The 20,806-nt window shown below is 41.9% G+C and overlaps 2 protein-coding genes across 2 annotated transcripts in view; both read right to left on the reverse strand.

The window, feature by feature from the left end:
- Positions 1-8,949: 8,949 nt before the first annotated feature.
- LOC107561951 (cadherin-20-like) lies at positions 8,950-12,016 on the reverse strand. The gene is made up of 5 exons (XM_016246500.1): positions 11,992-12,016; positions 11,768-11,889; positions 11,265-11,382; positions 9,222-9,464; positions 8,950-9,061 (listed from the first exon to the last, which is right to left on the reverse strand). Exons 1-5 carry the CDS (start codon positions 12,014-12,016, stop codon positions 9,045-9,047), a joined length of 525 nt encoding a protein of 174 aa, XP_016101986.1. The 3' UTR covers positions 8,950-9,044.
- Positions 12,017-17,093: 5,077 nt separating this feature from the next.
- LOC107561952 (cadherin-20-like) overlaps positions 17,094-20,806 on the reverse strand; it is a 59,625-nt gene continuing 55,912 nt past the window's right edge. Inside the window, exons 9-11 of the mRNA XM_016246501.1 lie at positions 17,771-17,892; positions 17,268-17,385; positions 17,094-17,155 (exon numbers count right to left, since the gene is read on the reverse strand). Of these exons, the coding sequence (XP_016101987.1) occupies positions 17,094-17,155; positions 17,268-17,385; positions 17,771-17,892 (302 nt within the window). The remainder of the gene's footprint in view (positions 17,156-17,267; positions 17,386-17,770; positions 17,893-20,806) is intronic.

The following is a 20,806-nucleotide window of genomic DNA, read 5'->3' on the forward strand; positions in this document are numbered from 1 at the left end:
AGTGTGTATGTTTGGGCATAAAAAAGATCTAGAAAGTTACAAATCTCAAAGTCCACTCCAAAGGGAGATATTTCGTTTTTAAAAAAATCAATTTTCAAGAACTACAGCAAACGTTTTTTTGGACTACAGCGTTTGTTTTCCGGGCTTTATGATAACACAAAGCGGCTCATTAGAATTTCATTACAAAGAATTCCCGCCTACAGAAATGTGAATGGTTGGGGGGTGGGGAGGGGCGCGGTTAGAACGCTTGGTTGAGTGAGCGCATCAGACGAGACGACGAAGAAGAAGTGCTGCTGCAGAGTTAGTGCGTCAGAGAAAACCAAGAAGAAGAGCTGCTGTGCTGTAGCCTCAAATTTTTGGCATGTCTAGAACAGCGGTTCTCATTTCCAGTCCTCGTGTACCCCCGCTCTGCACATTTTGTGAGTTTCTCTTATTGCTTCATACGTTTGTAACATTTGACTAAGTGCCCTGCGAAGTGGACATTACCGAATATTCCTCCATGATTTTCTTACAAGTACAACACGACGTAGCTGGACTCCGAGGACAGACGCCGAACGGCGCCGCCGGTGTGCCTACACCGGTGTGCCTACACTCATACACTCAACACGGCAGTTCAGGAGAAGTGCCGGATTTGCCAAAAGCTTTTGTTGAAAGACAGAGCAAGGGGCCGTGGCAGTACTGAAACACTGTTTAAGCTGTTCGCCAATCACAACGCACTGGGACAGCTAACCAATCACAACACATTTTGTTTTTCGGAAGGCAGACCTTCATCAAAGCCGGAACTAATCGAGCCGTTTGTGCCAGCCTGGAGAGAAAGGTATTTTAATAATGTAAATTATGTAAAAAATAATGCGTTTTTCGAACCACCAAGCATGAGAGCATGTTCTAGTACACCCCCAAAACAAAATCAAGACTTTGTAAAAGAGCATAATAGAACCCCTTTAAAGCACACTAAATCCACACCATCTCCGGAGCGCTATTCGAGGCTTAGTGTATCCCATCATGCATCATGTTCTGGAAATAAATCGTGAGACTTTTTGCCGAGATCTCGCGAGAGGTCACGGAAACCTTTCCAATGCAAGTTAAATATTAATATAATAATTAGATATTACATATAATTTGGTAGAAAAACAGTGTTTTTACATTTTATTGGTGCAAAGATGAGCAGTGGTGATATTTATTTTGTACAACATTTCCAACTGCTTTTTATCACTTAATTAAAAGCACCACAAATTAAAATGGTCACGTTATAGGGACTACTGAACAGACATTTAGAAGTTGATTTTAAATGCAAAGTATTTAAAATTAAAATAAAGCTATGTAAACACTTGCATTTTTACAACACTACAAGTGTGTCCCATCAGGTAATGAAAAGTTCGACACACACTTGTGGTCTTCATGCTCACTTGAACACTTGGGCCAAATACAGGAAATACGTCATATAAGTGGTCAAGTGCAAAGACCGCAAGTGTGGGTATTTGGACAAGGCTTCTCTCTCTCTCTCTCTCTCTCTCTCATGCTCTCTCTCTCTCATGTGCATACTGGGAGTGAGTGGGCGGAATTGGCGTGTGAGTTGGTGAGTGAGAGAGCTGCTGAGCGAGTGAGTTTCTCTTGTCTTTTTTCAAAGCATCTTTCTTTGCTGTGAACTTGGTTTTGTGCATAGTACAACACTGAGTTAAGGAACGCCGTCTACCAGTGTTCGCTGGTTGGCAATGGCTGCTCAGGAGTGGCTGAGTTTTGAGCAGCTCTCTCACAGGCACGGTGTTAAAATCGTGCCTGTGATGAGATACTCAGTAGAGTAATGTAGTTTAGCGGTTGGGAAAGTGGTTGGATACGACAGCATTATGTCGGTGTTTCGTATGAATAGCGCATTTGTTATTTTCTTAAACAGCATAGAGAAAGTAAACAATGTTGTGCAAAGCAGAGTTGTTATACAGGATATGTTCACGCCAGTGATGCCCTTAGTTCAGCCAGCAAGAAAAATCATATTGTCAAATGTTCCCCCCTTTATTAAAGATGAACTGCTTATTACAGAATTGTCATGACATGGTAAAATAGTGTCACAAATGAAAAAAATTTCACTGAACTGTAAATTCCCTTTTAGTCAAGCATGTTGTCTGTTTTAGATGGAAAATTTACATGATTTTGAGAAATTGGGTTTTAAGTTCAGATTTGATGGCTTTAAATATGTGCAACCTTTGAACCTTTGACATTTTTTGAGTGTGGGCAAGAGGGCCAGATTAGATGTCCTGAGCGGGTTGACATTTCTGACTCTGAACCTGATAATGTAGGAGTCGATGTAACTGATAGGTCTACTGTTGATAATGGAAGAACTAATGTGACTGGCACTGTGGTGACTAATAATACTGATGTTAGGGTAGATGCACAGGGGCAGGCTGCAGAAGATGCTAAAAGTATAACTGTGGAAGTAGTTGTTGGTGTTGTTGGGCCTCTCAACATTGAAAGTGAGGGGGAAAGGAAGGATGTTAAGTCTGGTGAAGCTGCTGTGGCAGAGTCAATACAAAAGGGGATGGATACTGAACAAGTGAGTGATGAGGCACTCTTTAAAACAGCTTCAACCAAAAGAAAAAGGCCTAAACCATGTGCCGTAAAAGGGACAACTGAGCAGGTGGCAGAAGACACTGAATGTAGCACAGTTGAAGACTCGGATAGTGATGCAGCTGACATTAAAAGTAGGCAAAACCATTGTCAAAACCATTATCAACTCTGGATGATGGATAGTAAAGCCTAAAGTGTCTTCTTTCCAAATATACCTAAATTGTGTGTGTAGCACACTGTTGTCAGGGACTGTTACCATTTTAAGTTGGGTAGGTTATTTTCAGCTGTGAGTTCCAAAAGTGGGGGTGTAGGTTAACAGGTTAAAATCTGGGGATATTTTAATATTGATAGACCTGAGATAAACACTCTTTTTTGGCTGCTGGAGGAACCGCTCATAAAAGGGGTTTGTCTGGATATAACAGATGATGTATCAGGCCTTACACAAATGTTGTCTACCAATAAAACTTTTAAACTGAAGTAGCTGGACCTGAACTAAACGACTTAACAACCACCTTGCTGGGACTGAGATCAGTTCGCCATACTAAGGCCCCGTCCACACAGAGACACGTTTAGCTGTATACGCATACATTTTGTATCATATAGGCATTTCGTCCACATGGATCTGGCGTTTTGGAAGAGTGAAACCGATGTTTTTTGAAAACGGGGGCCAGAGTGGATAAATCTGAAAACGCCGCCCTTGCATTTTCGTGTAGACAGCGAATCTGTATTTTTTCTGAAACTATGACGTTATCAGCCCATGTCTCGCCCCTAGTCAGACACCGCTACGTCACGTAGCAGCAACAAAAACATGAACAAACACTGAACGATTGGCTTTTTATTAACTAACATTAACACAGATTAATAAATGTATTGTTCCATGTTCATTTGTATACCGCGCACAAGATTTATGTGCATAGTACAAGTCTTCTCCGTTTTTAGTGTACCTCTGTGGCAGAATTACAGCGCCACATACTGGTCTGGCATGTATACTACATCGTTTTGTGTAGGTTTTGTGGTTTCGTGTGGACGCAGATATTTCTTGAGACGAGGGGGGAAAAAAAGATTGGATAGGGAAAGCTCTGGCTTTATGTGGACGTAGCCTAAGACAATTATGGACCTGTGGAAGCAAAAGCTTGCTCAAGAGGAACTTGATTTGTTATTAGAATACAGGTCTGGTCTTTTAGTTCCTGATGAAAAATGTTATTTTCCAATACATGGGATTATTCTAGTATTGTGTTGAACATTGATGACTCCTCAACAACTACAAAATTTGGATTTGGAGACTGTTAGTGGAAAAGCAATGTAAAAGTGTTTTGTTAAAATTTTAAATAAAGCTACTTTGAATGGGAGGGTCGATACAGTGTGGAGGGATAAGCTTGGGTTGGGAGATTAAATAAAGCCAGTTTGGAGGGTGCTTTATAAACCACCACTGAAGAAGCATTCAGGTGATTTGCAATGGAGAATATTACATGGTGCTGTAGCTGTAAATGTTTTTGTGTCTGTTATAAGTACCAATGTTGTTGATAAATATGTAGTTCAGTGATGAAACTCTAGATGGCATATTCTGACGGGGTGTTAACGTAACTGATGATATTCAGAGTTAAACGACTTGGCACAAGCTGATTGGTTCATGCTGCATATGCAGCCAATGAGCTTACTGCCTTGCATTTACATGCCTGGCTAGCATTCACTTGAGATTCCTGCAGCGCGCTTTCAGTGTTCTCTGAAACCCTCCACCTTCCCCAGCTCCACCTGTATAGATCTGCTACCGGGTTATTTTATATGCCATTTGTGCAGCAGCAGTATGTCTTAAATACTCATGGCACTGTATCGCCATATGCATTGACAGTAGCAAGTTCCTGTACTTGCTTGCAGCAGCAGCAATAATCTACAACTACAGCAATAACCAACAGCAGCAGCAATTCAGCAGCAGCGTAGCAGATCTGTTCCACCAAGACCAAATACATTAACATTGTCATATCCATCACCATGTTAAATGTTCCCGAGAGTTGTCATGATTGAAATGTGCTTTTTGTGGTTTAAGGGAAACTATTTTTCACTGCTTCTTGGAATGTGTAAGACTCACTCCACTTTTTGCTTTGCTGAGTCAAGTGTTTTTAGATTTTGATGAAATATTTACACCCAATGCTTTTATTTTTGGTGCAGGATACACCCCCAAAAAATAGTTTGAAATGGCAGTTGATTAATTTCCTGATTGGGGAAGATAAACTGTCTGTTTACATAAGGAAAATTGGAATAGAAAACTGGAATGGTCAGGTCAGGATATTATATGTCTTTTTTAAGCCTATGTCAAATCAAGAATTGTTGTTGAATTTAATTATTATAAAGCAATGAAAGACTTGGAAACATTTGAGTTTCAATGGTGCTTTAATAACCTTGTTTGTGCTGTGGTGGGAGTGGAATTGATTTTTACTTTTTTGTAGTGTGGTGTTGTATTTTCTTTACTTTACTAAGAGTTTGATCTTTGTTTGTTGACAATGTTTTTGTGAATAAAAGTTGTTAAAAATCAAATCTCTCTCTCGCTACATATGAAACTTAACAAATTCAGGAATTTACTCAGAAAACATATGAGGGTTTCTTGAAGATATAGGCTTTCAACAAGTCTGGTTAATTTATTTCTAAAAAAGCTTTTTAATATTAATCAGTCTACTGTAGGATATCAGACCGAATCAGACAATCTAAGATTTGGTCAAAACCGAGTAAACTGATGTTTTATGTGTGAATTTGGTAGAATAAGTACAGAAAGCCTGAAATAATCAGGCATCAATTTTTTCTTTGCCAAGAAAAGAGCAGGATAAATGCTAAGCAAATGTTTTAGTGGTGGAAAAGCTATGAGAAGAGTGGCCATTTTGTGTCACATTAAGATGCAGACTTCAGCAGCGAATGTTTGGTTATTGTCCACACAGAAAACACCTATTGTCATATGAGACCAAGTCCATTTTGAATCAAAAAGCATCCAAAATGTATTGCTTTGCAGGGGGAGCAGTACAGTGAGAAGTGACTGGTTCCCACAGTGAAGTTTGGAGGTAGTACATTTTTCTATATAGGGATGAATGAGTGCTGAAGGTTTGGGGGAATTGTGCTTTATCAATGAATGCACACATGTAATATAAACTTTTGAAACAGAAGATGACACCCCTGCATTGTTGTGCACTTTTCAACTTGACAATGACTCTATGCATTCACCTACTGAAAATGCTGCAGTGTGCATCACTCTCCATCAAACATAAAGGTAATCAGGGAGGTTGACCTCGCAGAGTTAAACAAGATAGATGTGACAATTTGTTGTGAACTTCTATATTCAACGCAAGAAGGGTCAGAGCAGTAAATTTACTGTTATGAAGCACAGACTACATACTAGGCTTACACATTTGTTGAATTTAGTTCAAGATGTACTAATTTAAGCAAAATTGCACAATTTACTTATTTTACAGATACTGCAGACATTTTTTGTTTTCTTTTCTTCTTTTTTTAAGTATGTGTTTAATAAGTTTTAATGTTTAAGGCAAGCAGGGGAGAAATGAAGATGGTTGGCTGATCCATTTTCTTCCTCTGAATAGGGTCGTGGCCTCCTCTTCAGAAAAGTTCTACCTGGCTCACCTCTGCTGCCCAAGTGGCCACTTGAAAGAAACTAAACTTCCTCCCCCTCCCCCAATAAGCCTGCAAGACAGCTAAAGTGTGCATTGCTAACCCCACAATGCCAGAACATAAGTATGCCTTACTCAGCAGAGAAGAGGTGAATCAAGAGGTGGCTTGGAAGGGATGAAAGACTTAGACTTCCACACAGCAGGCAGTGAGAGGGAGAGATGAGTTACCTTTATCGCTGACATAACAATGTAGCCGTTAAAAAATTGGTAGAGGATCAGTCATGATTTGGGGTGCTTCAGCATGATCCAACATGCCACACAGCCAGGTCAATCAAGGCGTGGATGGTAGAACACCACATCAAGACAATATCATGGCCACCACATTCTCCAGACCTGAACCCAACTGAAAACCTCTGCAATGTGACCAGGAGGAAGATGAAACAGCCATCAAACAAAGCAAACTGATTGAATTTTTCTGCACCAGGAGTGGCATAAAGTCACCCAGAAGAAATGTGAAAGACAGATTTTTTTGAGTTTTAGTCTACAGAGACTATAATGAAGACAGTAAAATATGGGAAATATCAAATTGTTAAGATGGCAAACTCAGAAAGTATGTAGAGCAGGGGCCCGTTCTTCGTACGTCGCTAACTCAGTTAGCTGGATTTGATTGTTGACGATTTCGCTTGATCTCGGATTGGTTGGTGACAGCTATTGTGGGAGCGACTTGGAGTGCAGGAGATGCAGATAACATGATCTTGACCCTTAAGAAACGTTAATTGATGCTGTCACGTAACAAATCTGCTTCAAAGATCAAATAAAGTGAATTGCTAATTACAACACTGAAATAAAAATGTAAAGCCTGTATAAATACTAGAAATCATGAATTTAAATAATTAGGAATCATGTAAAAAAATAAAAATAAAATAAAAACAGTGCACATTTCATTTATCTATTATTACATTTATGTTGTTTTGGCTGTTTCCAGAAATTTGTCAAGTTTTTCGTCAGGTGTCTTTTTTTAATTATGATGTCATAACGTTGCTGTCATGCCGCCAGCCAATCGCTGCATTGCTGATCATGTTTTCGAGTATCGATACATCTGCCCTTTTCGGGGAACACCAGAACGCGCACTAATCTTAGACAACTTAATCTAGATATTTTAATCAAATCCGCAAATTCATTTGAAGAACCAAATTAGCCAGAGATCAGTTATCACGATTACTAGATCTGGAATCTTTCAAATCATCTCAGATGTATTAAGCGAGGTACGAAGAACGGACTCCTGGATTCAAATGCAGTTGAGTGGTTTATTCAATAAAGCACAACACACACAGGGGTGTATGTGTATATATATATATATATATATACACACACACACACACACGAGTTAACCAGGGTGAACATGGAACAGGTGGAGGTGATTAGCTGTCATGTGATTAACAAGGCTAGCAGAGCAGGTGAAGCCAAAGACCACCATGGTGGAGTAGATGACCTCCACAGCAGAATAGATGGGGCTGAAGATCCCCACTGCAGAGCATATGGATTTGAAGTCCACCACGGTGGAGGGTGCAGAGGCAGTTACGGCCATAACTGGACAGAAGGAGAGTTCTCTGAGGCAGAGAGCACTTCTGTGGTCATTATATGGCAGGCAGGGTGTTTGGAGATGGCCTCCATGGTCGTGACAGGATGAGCAAAGGATTCAGGGATGGCTTTTGTGGCAGTGACAGGACAGACAGAGAATTCAGAGATGACCTCCTTGGCCATAACAGGCCAATACTCAGAAGTGGCAGCAATGATGGAACGAGACTCTGAAATAGCAGCCATGACAGGACAAGACGCAGGAGTGAAGGCCATGATGGAATGAGATTCTGTAATGACCCCATGACAGGGGCCTCCTCCACCTCTCCCACTGTGAAGGAGGAACCACATAGCTGCAGGGCATGGTCCAGAAATTCACAAAGCGTCCTTTGAGGATATTCTGAATGTGGTCCTCGAGGGAGCATGTGCCCTGTCGAAGGTAAATTAGCCTAAATGCTGGATCCATACCTTGGTCTGGTGTTCTGTTAAGCTGGTGATCTCAGAAAGGAGGTAGAGCAGGATCCAAATGCAGTGGCTTATTCAATAAATTACAAAAATGCACACAGCCAATCACAAAAACAAAATGGAATAGATCCACAAGGAACAAAACTAAACCCCCAAAAAACATAGGAACAGAACTGAAGAAAAACCAACACACAGCCACAATGGACAACACCAGACAAAGACACAGGGTTTTATATATATATATATATACACACACACACACACACGTTAACGAGGGCTAACAAGGGCCAGGTGGAGGTGATTCGCTGTCATAGTGATAAACATGGGTAGCTATGGTAACAAACAAAGGGAACTATGAAGGCAAACAAGACAGCACAGGGAACAAAGCAAACAGTAACTGAACACAGGAAGCAAAAACAGAAACAAAAGAGAGCAAATACATTACAAAACAAGACACTTTAAACACAAAACGGGAACACAAGACAGGACTGTAGCACAAATATTGCACCACTATTTAAAAACACAAGTAAACAATAATGTATTATCAGATGGTCATTATCACAAAATGTAGTCTGACAGAGTGATCAGGATAATGGCTGTCTGACTAAAGAGAAATGCTCATTGTTTCACTCAGTACTGCACATATGCAAATTATATATGCAATTTAATTTACATACAGTATATCATTAGCATTCTGATACTTGATTAAGCATCAGTGTTATTATATTAGTGTGTGGTCACACTGGTTTATCAGTATAATGATTATGAGAGCTTATTAGATTGTCCTGGATTCTGTCATACTTGCCTGTTTGGAGTGTAGAGAATATTCCCTCATTAACATAAGAGCTCTGCTAGAAAAGAGAGTCTTGCAATTCAGTACTGATGCAACCACATATGTATCCCACAATTCATCAGAAATGGCGAAATCTATCTATGGTTACATAAATACCACTTTAAAAAATAGTCACTTTGAATGAGATGTTCTTAATGCAAATTATCATAATGGCTCACCTGTAAGTATGATGAGGCAAACAGACAGGCCAAGTAAAATCTGCATGCTGACATCCAGAGAGATTTCCATGCCACCCGATGGGCAGTGACCTGTAGGCTGACACACACACACTCTGATGGTAAGAGTGGTGGTACTGGACTGAATGAGGGAACCGCTGTCTCTGATCACCACAGGAAGATGGTAGTGTGTGCGATCATGTTGGGTAAAGGTGCTCCGCCGTGCCAGAATGCTAGCTGTGTTATCTGTGACAGTTTCAGATTATGACACAATTATATATATATATATACACACAGTACATCATGTAAACACGTGGTACATGCTCAAAAAATGAATGGAAACACTTAAATCTCACATTGGATCTCAATGAATGAAATATCCAAGTTGAAAACAAAACGATCAAACCTCCAAACCAAAACCTCCTTGCGGTGGCACATATGAATATGCCAATCCTGGAGGAGCTGGACTACCTGTGCAAACTGACTGGGTTGCATGTACTGCCTCATGCTACAAGTATTGAGAAGGATGCTAACAAAACACACAACTAGAGAAAAATCAGTCAGGAAGGATAAGGAGAGACCACCTGCAGAACCATTCCCTTTTTAGGGGTTGTATTGCTGTTGCCTCTCCAGTGAACCTGTTGTCACTTTCATTTGCACCAAAGCAGGTGAAACTGATTCACAATCACTTATGCTTCCTAACTGGACAGACTGATGCCCTCTGCACACGAACACAGGTATTTTCAAAACCGCAGCTTTTTTTATGCAGTTTGGCCATTCGTCCACATGCAAATGCAGCACCAGGTCACTGAAACCGAACATTTTTTAAAACTGCTGCCAGAGTGAAGTTTTTCAAAAACTCCGGTTGCAGTGTTATCGTGTAGACAGCGAAACCTGGAAAGGAGATTTTGGTATGTGACGTCGGAGCATGCACTGTTATCTCCGCTTACTGGAAATTATTAGGCTTCTGATTGGCCAACATTTTGTGTTTTCATGTGGACGGAGATTTTTAAACGGAAGAAGGAAAAACTCTGTTTAAAAAAATACCCGTGTACGTGTGGACATGGCCTAATATCCATGAAGTTTAACTGACTTATGCCGAGTTCACACTGCATGATTTTAGCCCAAATTTTCACTCACCGTCAGGTTTTGAAAAATCACAGACAAATGTCTAAAATCTGAGGCAAACTGGTGCTCGTTCACGCGAGTGACAATCACACAGTGTGTATTATCAAAGACACAATCTGAGAGAATCGCCTGCAGTGTGAAATGAGTTCTGACTGAAAACTACATCGGCGATGACCTGCAGCCAGTGAGAGAGCAAGATACAAGGCAGCGGGAAGTTCGGAAAGGAGTGATCTTGCATTATTTCACTTATCACTTTTCGCGTGCGCTTTGTTGTGAAATGTAGTTTGCGAACCAGACAGAGTTGTCTGCGATTCTTCCTATTGTAAAGTCATGCAGTGTGTAAGCTCCTGTCGCTGATCCATCGTGCAATGTGAACACAGCAGCAACTGAATGCTACCCTAGATTGTCATGCAGTGTGAAAACAACAGTGATCCGACGACTTTGAAAATTGTGCAGTGTGAACTCGGCATAAGTGTTATAATGTGTTGATTTAGTGTTCTCTTAATTTTTTTTTTTTTTAAGTTGAGCAGTGTACATGTGATTTCTAAGGTACTATGTTGAGTTTTTTCATCTTAAATAACAGTCATAAGTCAAATTGTTATTGTGAAAAAAATAACTTCAAACTATAACTATATACTGTTAAAGTCATCTAGATTCAGTCAGGTTTACCACAGGTAATTAAAAAGTGCTGTCTATGTGCATGTGCCTGGCAGACATATTTTCTGCTGAGTTCAGCATGGAGCTCTACTCGCTGCTTGGCCGAAACTGTTTAGCACAGTGCTGCTCACATTTGTTGAGTGAAAAATCTATACTTAACATTGGCAACAAAATAAATATGCACCACTTACTGTTTGTGTGCAGGTGTAAGGTGTGTGAAACCAGCCATTCTAAACTTAGAAAGCTCATGTTGTGACATACCTTGGTTGTCTCTGATGGTGAAGTTGGGGTTGATGTGTTTGTCTGGGATCATGGAGAAATAGAAATGATGGCCATCTACAGGATCATCTGCATCAGTGGCACTGATCAACTCTATTAGCTTTAAGTGAGACATACATAGAACACATAATCTGTGCATGTACCTCAATTTATTAACAGTTCAATCTCAAATAGTTAGATCCTTGCCAACAGGACATACGTTAACTATTATTTGCATGCATAAATCTAGTAATTGTTAAAATGTTGGTTAACTCTGTGTGTGTTTTATATATTTTCAATACACCAGTGCAGCTTAACCAGGACCAGGCCATTGTTAGCTGTTCATCTTTCCTTGATTTCTTTACTTCATTGAACTAAACAGGTGTTGTATCTAAAAGGGGTGAGCAAAATGAGCGAGCAATTCTCTCTAGAGACAGAGAAAGCTCTATATTGTCTCAGCCAATGAAAAATTTGAAAGATTTTAACTTCGTCTTTGTGTGTGTTACCTCTCCTGCCTGTGTGTCCTCACACACATAGGGCTGATAGTCTTGTGACAGGGTGGGCACGTTATCATTGATGTCAAGGACTGTGATGTGCAAAGACACTGAAGAGGACAGCTGCTCATCACCTGAAAGACGCAGTAAAACATACATGTTATTCTTTATTGCCCATCAGTTACTATAGTTAAGAAGAGCTAAGGGAACTTACCAACTTTGGTTAAATAATATACCCCGTGCTCTCAGACAAGCGTACATAAAAGCGGAACAAAATGGGAAAAAAGGTAAGCTTCAGGTCTCTTTTGAAATAAAAACGTGTTTAACTAACTATAAATGATTTGTGATAAAAGAAAAATAGTAATAAGGATTAAATAATATGACTCTTTAGACTGAGACGTGATATTGTAGCCTTGTTCCTTTCTTGAATTATGTGAGGCAGTTCATAAAAAAGAGAATGGGCTCTTGCTATAGACAATAGTGTCACGAATCGGGCCTCTGTGGCTCTCTCCGATGGCCTCCGGAGGGCACCCTCTCCCGAGTACTAACGTTCATGGACTACATTTCCCAGACACCCTGTACCTGGGGCTGATTACGGCACAGGTGTTCCCCCTTAGCTTCCCTATTTAAGCAGCTCCCAGACTCTCTATGGTTGTGAAGTCTTGTATTGCCCCGGCTACATTTCTGAGCGTTTATCCCCTATCTTGTCATCTCTTGTGTATTACCTCAGACTGTTCTTACTAGTGTGATTCTCTGCCGCCTGCCCCGACCCTCGCTTTGCCACTGTTTATTCCCTTGGATTACCCCTGCTCTACGTGACGCTGTTGACTGAATTCTGCCTGTTTTACTCTGCCTGTTATTCTAATAAAAGCTGCAAATGGATCCGCACGCCTCTGACTCAGCGTTACAGAAGACTTCGCCACACACGGAACCAGCAGCGATTTATCAGCTAACCACCGAGGTTTCTGCCCAGGCCTCCATGTTAGCGTCTCATCAACAACAGCTGCAATGACTCACCTCGCTCACCGAGGAGATGGTGAGGACGCTACATGCCCTTCGCATCACCATGCCTGAGCCGTGCACTCCTCCATCTGTTCCGTCTCAAGCGGTTCCCAGTCCCAGTCACTCGCTGACCAGCCCACGTCTGGCTTTCCCCGAGAAGTTTGACGGCTCCCTGGAAAGATGTAAGGGCTTTTTATTACAATGCTTCATGTTTGTAGATCAACAACCGCAGTTCTACCCACCGACGATAATCGGGTTTAATTTGTTTGCTCTCTGTTAACTGGACGAGCGCTGGACTGGGCCACTGCTGCTTGGGAGGGGAGACGGCTGTCATTCCCTTCATTTGACTGTTTCCTGAGACGATTCCGCGAGGTATTTGAGCATTCAGGGGGCGGAAAGGAGCCGGGCGAACAGTTACTCGCTCTGCGACAAGGACGAAGCACGGCTGTGGATTATGCGCTCTCATTCCGCACTCTAGCGGCACAGGCAGGATGGGAGGATGAACCACTTAAACTGCTGCTGTCGCTGATCCATCGTGCAATGTGAACACAGCAGCAACTGAATGCTACCCTAGATTGTCATGCAGTGTGAAAACAACAGTGATCCGACGACTTTGAAAATTGTGCAGTGTGAACTCGGCATAAGTGTTATAATGTGTTGATTTAGTGTTCTCTTAATTTTTTTTTTTTTAAGTTGAGCAGTGTACATGTGATTTCTAAGGTACTATGTTGAGTTTTTTCATCTTAAATAACAGTCATAAGTCAAATTGTTATTGTGAAAAAAATAACTTCAAACTATAACTATATACTGTTAAAGTCATCTAGATTCAGTCAGGTTTACCACAGGTAATTATTGTAAAAAAAATAACTTCAAACTATAACTATATACTGTTAAAGTCATCTAGATTCAGTCAGGTTTACCACAGGTAATTAAAAAGTGCTGTCTATGTGCATGTGCCTGGCAGACATATTTTCTGCTGAGTTCAGCATGGAGCTCTACTCGCTGCTTGGCCGAAACTGTTTAGCACAGTGCTGCTCACATTTGTTGAGTGAAAAATCTATACTTAACATTGGCAACAAAATAAATATGCACCACTTACTGTTTGTGTGCAGGTGTAAGGTGTGTGAAACCAGCCATTCTAAACTTAGAAAGCTCATGTTGTGACATACCTTGGTTGTCTCTGATGGTGAAGTTGGGGTTGATGTGTTTGTCTGGGATCATGGAGAAATAGAAATGATGGCCATCTACAGGATCATCTGCATCAGTGGCACTGATCAACTCTATTAGCTTTAAGTGAGACATACATAGAACACATAATCTGTGCATGTACCTCAATTTATTAACAGTTCAATCTCAAATAGTTAGATCCTTGCCAACAGGACATACGTTAACTATTATTTGCATGCATAAATCTAGTAATTGTTAAAATGTTGGTTAACTCTGTGTGTGTTTTATATATTTTCAATACACCAGTGCAGCTTAACCAGGACCAGGCCATTGTTAGCTGTTCATCTTTCCTTGATTTCTTTACTTCATTGAACTAAACAGGTGTTGTATCTAAAAGGGGTGAGCAAAATGAGCGAGCAATTCTCTCTAGAGACAGAGAAAGCTCTATATTGTCTCAGCCAATGAAAAATTTGAAAGATTTTAACTTCGTCTTTGTGTGTGTTACCTCTCCTGCCTGTGTGTCCTCACACACATAGGGCTGATAGTCTTGTGACAGGGTGGGCACGTTATCATTGATGTCAAGGACTGTGATGTGCAAAGACACTGAAGAGGACAGCTGCTCATCACCTGAAAGACGCAGTAAAACATACATGTTATTCTTTATTGCCCATCAGTTACTATAGTTAAGAAGAGCTAAGGGAACTTACCAACTTTGGTTAAATAATATACCCCGTGCTCTCAGACAAGCGTACATAAAAGCGGAACAAAATGGGAAAAAAGGTAAGCTTCAGGTCTCTTTTGAAATAAAAACGTGTTTAACTAACTATAAATGATTTGTGATAAAAGAAAAATAGTAATAAGGATTAAATAATATGACTCTTTAGACTGAGACGTGATATTGTAGCCTTGTTCCTTTCTTGAATTATGTGAGGCAGTTCATAAAAAAGAGAATGGGCTCTTGCTATAGACAATAGTGTCACGAATCGGGCCTCTGTGGCTCTCTCCGATGGCCTCCGGAGGGCACCCTCTCCCGAGTACTAACGTTCATGGACTACATTTCCCAGACACCCTGTACCTGGGGCTGATTACGGCACAGGTGTTCCCCCTTAGCTTCCCTATTTAAGCAGCTCCCAGACTCTCTATGGTTGTGAAGTCTTGTATTGCCCCGGCTACATTTCTGAGCGTTTATCCCCTATCTTGTCATCTCTTGTGTATTACCTCAGACTGTTCTTACTAGTGTGATTCTCTGCCGCCTGCCCCGACCCTCGCTTTGCCACTGTTTATTCCCTTGGATTACCCCTGCTCTACGTGACGCTGTTGACTGAATTCTGCCTGTTTTACTCTGCCTGTTATTCTAATAAAAGCTGCAAATGGATCCGCACGCCTCTGACTCAGCGTTACAGAAGACTTCGCCACACACGGAACCAGCAGCGATTTATCAGCTAACCACCGAGGTTTCTGCCCAGGCCTCCATGTTAGCGTCTCATCAACAATGCGCTTTGTTGTGAAATGTAGTTTGCGAACCAGACAGAGTTGTCTGCGATTCTTCCTATTGTAAAGTCATGCAGTGTGTAAGCTCCTGTCGCTGATCCATCGTGCAATGTGAACACAGCAGCAACTGAATGCTACCCTAGATTGTCATGCAGTGTGAAAACAACAGTGATCCGACGACTTTGAAAATTGTGCAGTGTGAACTCGGCATAAGTGTTATAATGTGTTGATTTAGTGTTCTCTTAATTTTTTTTTTTTTTAAGTTGAGCAGTGTACATGTGATTTCTAAGGTACTATGTTGAGTTTTTTCATCTTAAATAACAGTCATAAGTCAAATTGTTATTGTAAAAAAAATAACTTCAAACTATAACTATATACTGTTAAAGTCATCTAGATTCAGTCAGGTTTACCACAGGTAATTAAAAAGTGCTGTCTATGTGCATGTGCCTGGCAGACATATTTTCTGCTGAGTTCAGCATGGAGCTCTACTCGCTGCTTGGCCGAAACTGTTTAGCACAGTGCTGCTCACATTTGTTGAGTGAAAAATCTATACTTAACATTGGCAACAAAATAAATATGCACCACTTACTGTTTGTGTGCAGGTGTAAGGTGTGTGAAACCAGCCATTCTAAACTTAGAAAGCTCATGTTGTGACATACCTTGGTTGTCTCTGATGGTGAAGTTGGGGTTGATGTGTTTGTCTGGGATCATGGAGAAATAGAAATGATGGCCATCTACAGGATCATCTGCATCAGTGGCACTGATCAACTCTATTAGCTTTAAGTGAGACATACATAGAACACATAATCTGTGCATGTACCTCAATTTATTAACAGTTCAATCTCAAATAGTTAGATCCTTGCCAACAGGACATACGTTAACTATTATTTGCATGCATAAATCTAGTAATTGTTAAAATGTTGGTTAACTCTGTGTGTGTTTTATATATTTTCAATACACCAGTGCAGCTTAACCAGGACCAGGCCATTGTTAGCTGTTCATCTTTCCTTGATTTCTTTACTTCATTGAACTAAACAGGTGTTGTATCTAAAAGGGGTGAGCAAAATGAGCGAGCAATTCTCTCTAGAGACAGAGAAAGCTCTATATTGTCTCAGCCAATGAAAAATTTGAAAGATTTTAACTTCGTCTTTGTGTGTGTTACCTCTCCTGCCTGTGTGTCCTCACACACATAGGGCTGATAGTCTTTGTGAAATGTAGTTTGCGAACCAGACAGAGTTGTCTGCGATTCTTCCTATTGTAAAGTCATGCAGTGTGTAAGCTCCTGTCGCTGATCCATCGTGCAATGTGAACACAGCAGCAACTGAATGCTACCCTAGATTGTCATGCAGTGTGAAAACAACAGTGATCCGACGACTTTGAAAATTGTGCAGTGTGAACTCGGCATAAGTGTTATAATGTGTTGATTTAGTGTTCTCTTAATTTTTTTTTTTTTAAGTTGAGCAGTGTACATGTGATTTCTAAGGTACTATGTTGAGTTTTTTCATCTTAAATAACAGTCATAAGTCAAATTGTTATTGTGAAAAAAATAACTTCAAACTATAACTATATACTGTTAAAGTCATCTAGATTCAGTCAGGTTTACCACAGGTAATTAAAAAGTGCTGTCTATGTGCATGTGCCTGGCAGACATATTTTCTGCTGAGTTCAGCATGGAGCTCTACTCGCTGCTTGGCCGAAACTGTTTAGCACAGTGCTGCTCACATTTGTTGAGTGAAAAATCTATACTTAACATTGGCAACAAAATAAATATGCACCACTTACTGTTTGTGTGCAGGTGTAAGGTGTGTGAAACCAGCCATTCTAAACTTAGAAAGCTCATGTTGTGACATACCTTGGTTGTCTCTGATGGTGAAGTTGGGGTTGATGTGTTTGTCTGGGATCATGGAGAAATAGAAATGATGGCCATCTACAGGATCATCTGCATCAGTGGCACTGATCAACTCTATTAGCTTTAAGTGAGACATACATAGAACACATAATCTGTGCATGTACCTCAATTTATTAACAGTTCAATCTCAAATAGTTAGATCCTTGCCAACAGGACATACGTTAACTATTATTTGCATGCATAAATCTAGTAATTGTTAAAATGTTGGTTAACTCTGTGTGTGTTTTATATATTTTCAATACACCAGTGCAGCTTAACCAGGACCAGGCCATTGTTAGCTGTTCATCTTTCCTTGATTTCTTTACTTCATTGAACTAAACAGGTGTTGTATCTAAAAGGGGTGAGCAAAATGAGCGAGCAATTCTCTCTAGAGACAGAGAAAGCTCTATATTGTCTCAGCCAATGAAAAATTTGAAAGATTTTAACTTCGTCTTTGTGTGTGTTACCTCTCCTGCCTGTGTGTCCTCACACACATAGGGCTGATAGTCTTGTGACAGGGTGGGCACGTTATCATTGATGTCAAGGACTGTGATGTGCAAAGACACTGAAGAGGACAGCTGCTCATCACCTGAAAGACGCAGTAAAACATACATGTTATTCTTTATTGCCCATCAGTTACTATAGTTAAGAAGAGCTAAGGGAACTTACCAACTTTGGTTAAATAATATACCCCGTGCTCTCAGACAAGCGTACATAAAAGCGGAACAAAATGGGAAAAAAGGTAAGCTTCAGGTCTCTTTTGAAATAAAAACGTGTTTAACTAACTATAAATGATTTGTGATAAAAGAAAAATAGTAATAAGGATTAAATAATATGACTCTTTAGACTGAGACGTGATATTGTAGCCTTGTTCCTTTCTTGAATTATGTGAGGCAGTTCATAAAAAAGAGAATGGGCTCTTGCTATAGACAATAGTGTCACGAATCGGGCCTCTGTGGCTCTCTCCGATGGCCTCCGGAGGGCACCCTCTCCCGAGTACTAACGTTCATGGACTACATTTCCCAGACACCCTGTACCTGGGGCTGATTACGGCACAGGTGTTCCCCCTTAGCTTCCCTATTTAAGCAGCTCCCAGACTCTCTATGGTTGTGAAGTCTTGTATTGCCCCGGCTACATTTCTGAGCGTTTATCCCCTATCTTGTCATCTCTTGTGTATTACCTCAGACTGTTCTTACTAGTGTGATTCTCTGCCGCCTGCCCCGACCCTCGCTTTGCCACTGTTTATTCCCTTGGATTACCCCTGCTCTACGTGACGCTGTTGACTGAATTCTGCCTGTTTTACTCTGCCTGTTATTCTAATAAAAGCTGCAAATGGATCCGCACGCCTCTGACTCAGCGTTACAGAAGACTTCGCCACACACGGAACCAGCAGCGATTTATCAGCTAACCACCGAGGTTTCTGCCCAGGCCTCCATGTTAGCGTCTCATCAACAACAGCTGCAATGACTCACCTCGCTCACCGAGGAGATGGTGAGGACGCTACATGCCCTTCGCATCACCATGCCTGAGCCGTGCACTCCTCCATCTGTTCCGTCTCAAGCGGTTCCCAGTCCCAGTCACTCGCTGACCAGCCCACGTCTGGCTTTCCCCGAGAAGTTTGACGGCTCCCTGGAAAGATGTAAGGGCTTTTTATTACAATGCTTCATGTTTGTAGATCAACAACCGCAGTTCTACCCACCGACGATAATCGGGTTTAATTTGTTTGCTCTCTGTTAACTGGACGAGCGCTGGACTGGGCCACTGCTGCTTGGGAGGGGAGACGGCTGTCATTCCCTTCATTTGACTGTTTCCTGAGACGATTCCGCGAGGTATTTGAGCATTCAGGGGGCGGAAAGGAGCCGGGCGAATAGTTACTCGGTCTGCGACAAGGACGAAGCACGGCTGTGGATTATGCGCTCTCATTCCGCACTCTAGCGGCACAGGCAGGATGGGAGGATGAACCACTTAAACTGTCTGAATCCCATCATCCTTGGTCTGCCCTGGCTAGAGAGACACAACCCCCGGATCTCATGGACCACTAAGCAGATTCTACAGTGGTCTGACTCCTGCCAACGGAATTGTTTACTCACCAGCCTAACACCCTCATCTCCCCGACCAGTTGATTAGTGAATTAGATGATTCACCGTTTCCGAGAATACCCCCTGAGTACCAGGACCTCGCTGACGCTTTCAGTAAGAGCAAAGCCTCGCAACTTCCTCCTCACCGACTCAGTGACTGTGCGATCGATCTTCTTCCAGGATCAACCCCCATTAGAGGCAGAGTTTTCCCCCTATCACAGCCAGAGTCAATGTTTTCCGGGACATGCTGAATCGGGGGGTCATAGTCTACATAGATGATATCTTGATCTATTCGGATACCCTGGACTCACATGTGCAGCACGTGCGGGCTGTACTTCAGAGGCTCATTGACAACCAGCTATATGCCAAGATGGAGAAATGTGAGTTCCACCAGACAGTTACCTCTTTTCTTGGTTACATCATTAGCGCTGAGGGGGTAGCTATGGATGACAGGAAGGTACAGTCTGTGCTCAACTGGCCTCAACCGACGACGGTAAGGGAACTGCAGCGTTTCTGCAGAGTTTCTTGGGTTTTGCTAACTTCTATAGACGTTTCATTCGGGACTTCAGCACCATTGCAGCACCTCTCACCTCCATGCTAAGGGGAGGGAAGCGTAGGCTTCTTTGGTCACCATCAGCCCCTGGGGCTTTTCAACGACTAAAGGAACACTTCACCTCCGCGCCCATTCTTCACCATCCTGACCCTGAGGTAGAGTTCTTCGTGGAGGTGGATGCTTCCAACACGGGCATCGGAGCTATACTCTCTCAGCGGCAGGGTTCCCTCCTTCCAAGGAACCCATAATTCCCTCTAACCTCATTCTCGCTCCTGTTCAATGGGACATTATGACGGAAATTCCAGAGGCCCAGATCAGTGAACCTCCTCCGCCAGAATGTTCACCCGATCGCACCTATGTTCCCACTAGCCTTCGTCAGCGTGTGATGCAATGGGTCCATAATTCCCCCAGCGCAGGTCACCCCGGGATAACAGCCACCATTCAACTCTTCTCAAACCGGTTCTGGTGGTCCACTTCAATGTACTATTTGTGACATCTCCAAATCTTCCCACCAGCGCCCAGCAGGTCTTCTTCAGCCACTTCCTGTTCCCCAACGGCCATGGTCACACATAGCTATAGACTTTGTCACGGATCTCCCCAGCTCAAGGAACTATACCACCATCTTAACGGTCATTGATCGTTTCTCGAAGGCATGCCGTCTCATACCCCTGAATAAACTGCCCACAGTCTTTGAAACGGCAGAGGTACTCCTCGAACAGGTCTTCCGTTTCTACGGACTTCCTGAAGACATTGTCTCGGACCGTGGTCCTCAGTTCACTTCCCGAGTTTGGTCCGCGTTCTGCCAACACCTCAATATTAACGTCAGCCTCACTTCTGGATACCACCCACAGTCGAATGGCCAGGTCGAAAGA

The sequence above is a fragment of the Sinocyclocheilus grahami genome, unplaced genomic scaffold (assembly GCF_001515645.1).
Source record: "Sinocyclocheilus grahami isolate Dianchi unplaced genomic scaffold, SAMN03320097.WGS_v1.1 scaffold800.1, whole genome shotgun sequence".
NCBI classification, from domain to species: domain Eukaryota; kingdom Metazoa; phylum Chordata; class Actinopteri; order Cypriniformes; family Cyprinidae; genus Sinocyclocheilus; species Sinocyclocheilus grahami.

Excerpts from the sequence above, each read along its gene's own strand:
- LOC107561951 (XM_016246500.1), bottom strand. The coding sequence starts at position 12,016 with ATGTACGCTTGTCTGAGAGCACGGG. Across the intron at positions 11,890-11,991 it reads CGCTTGTCTGAGAGCACGGG|GTGATGAGCAGCTGTCCTCT; the intron begins GTATATTATTTA and ends TGCGTCTTTCAG. Across the intron at positions 11,383-11,767 it reads AGGACACACAGGCAGGAGAG|CTAATAGAGTTGATCAGTGC; the intron begins GTAACACACACA and ends TCTCACTTAAAG.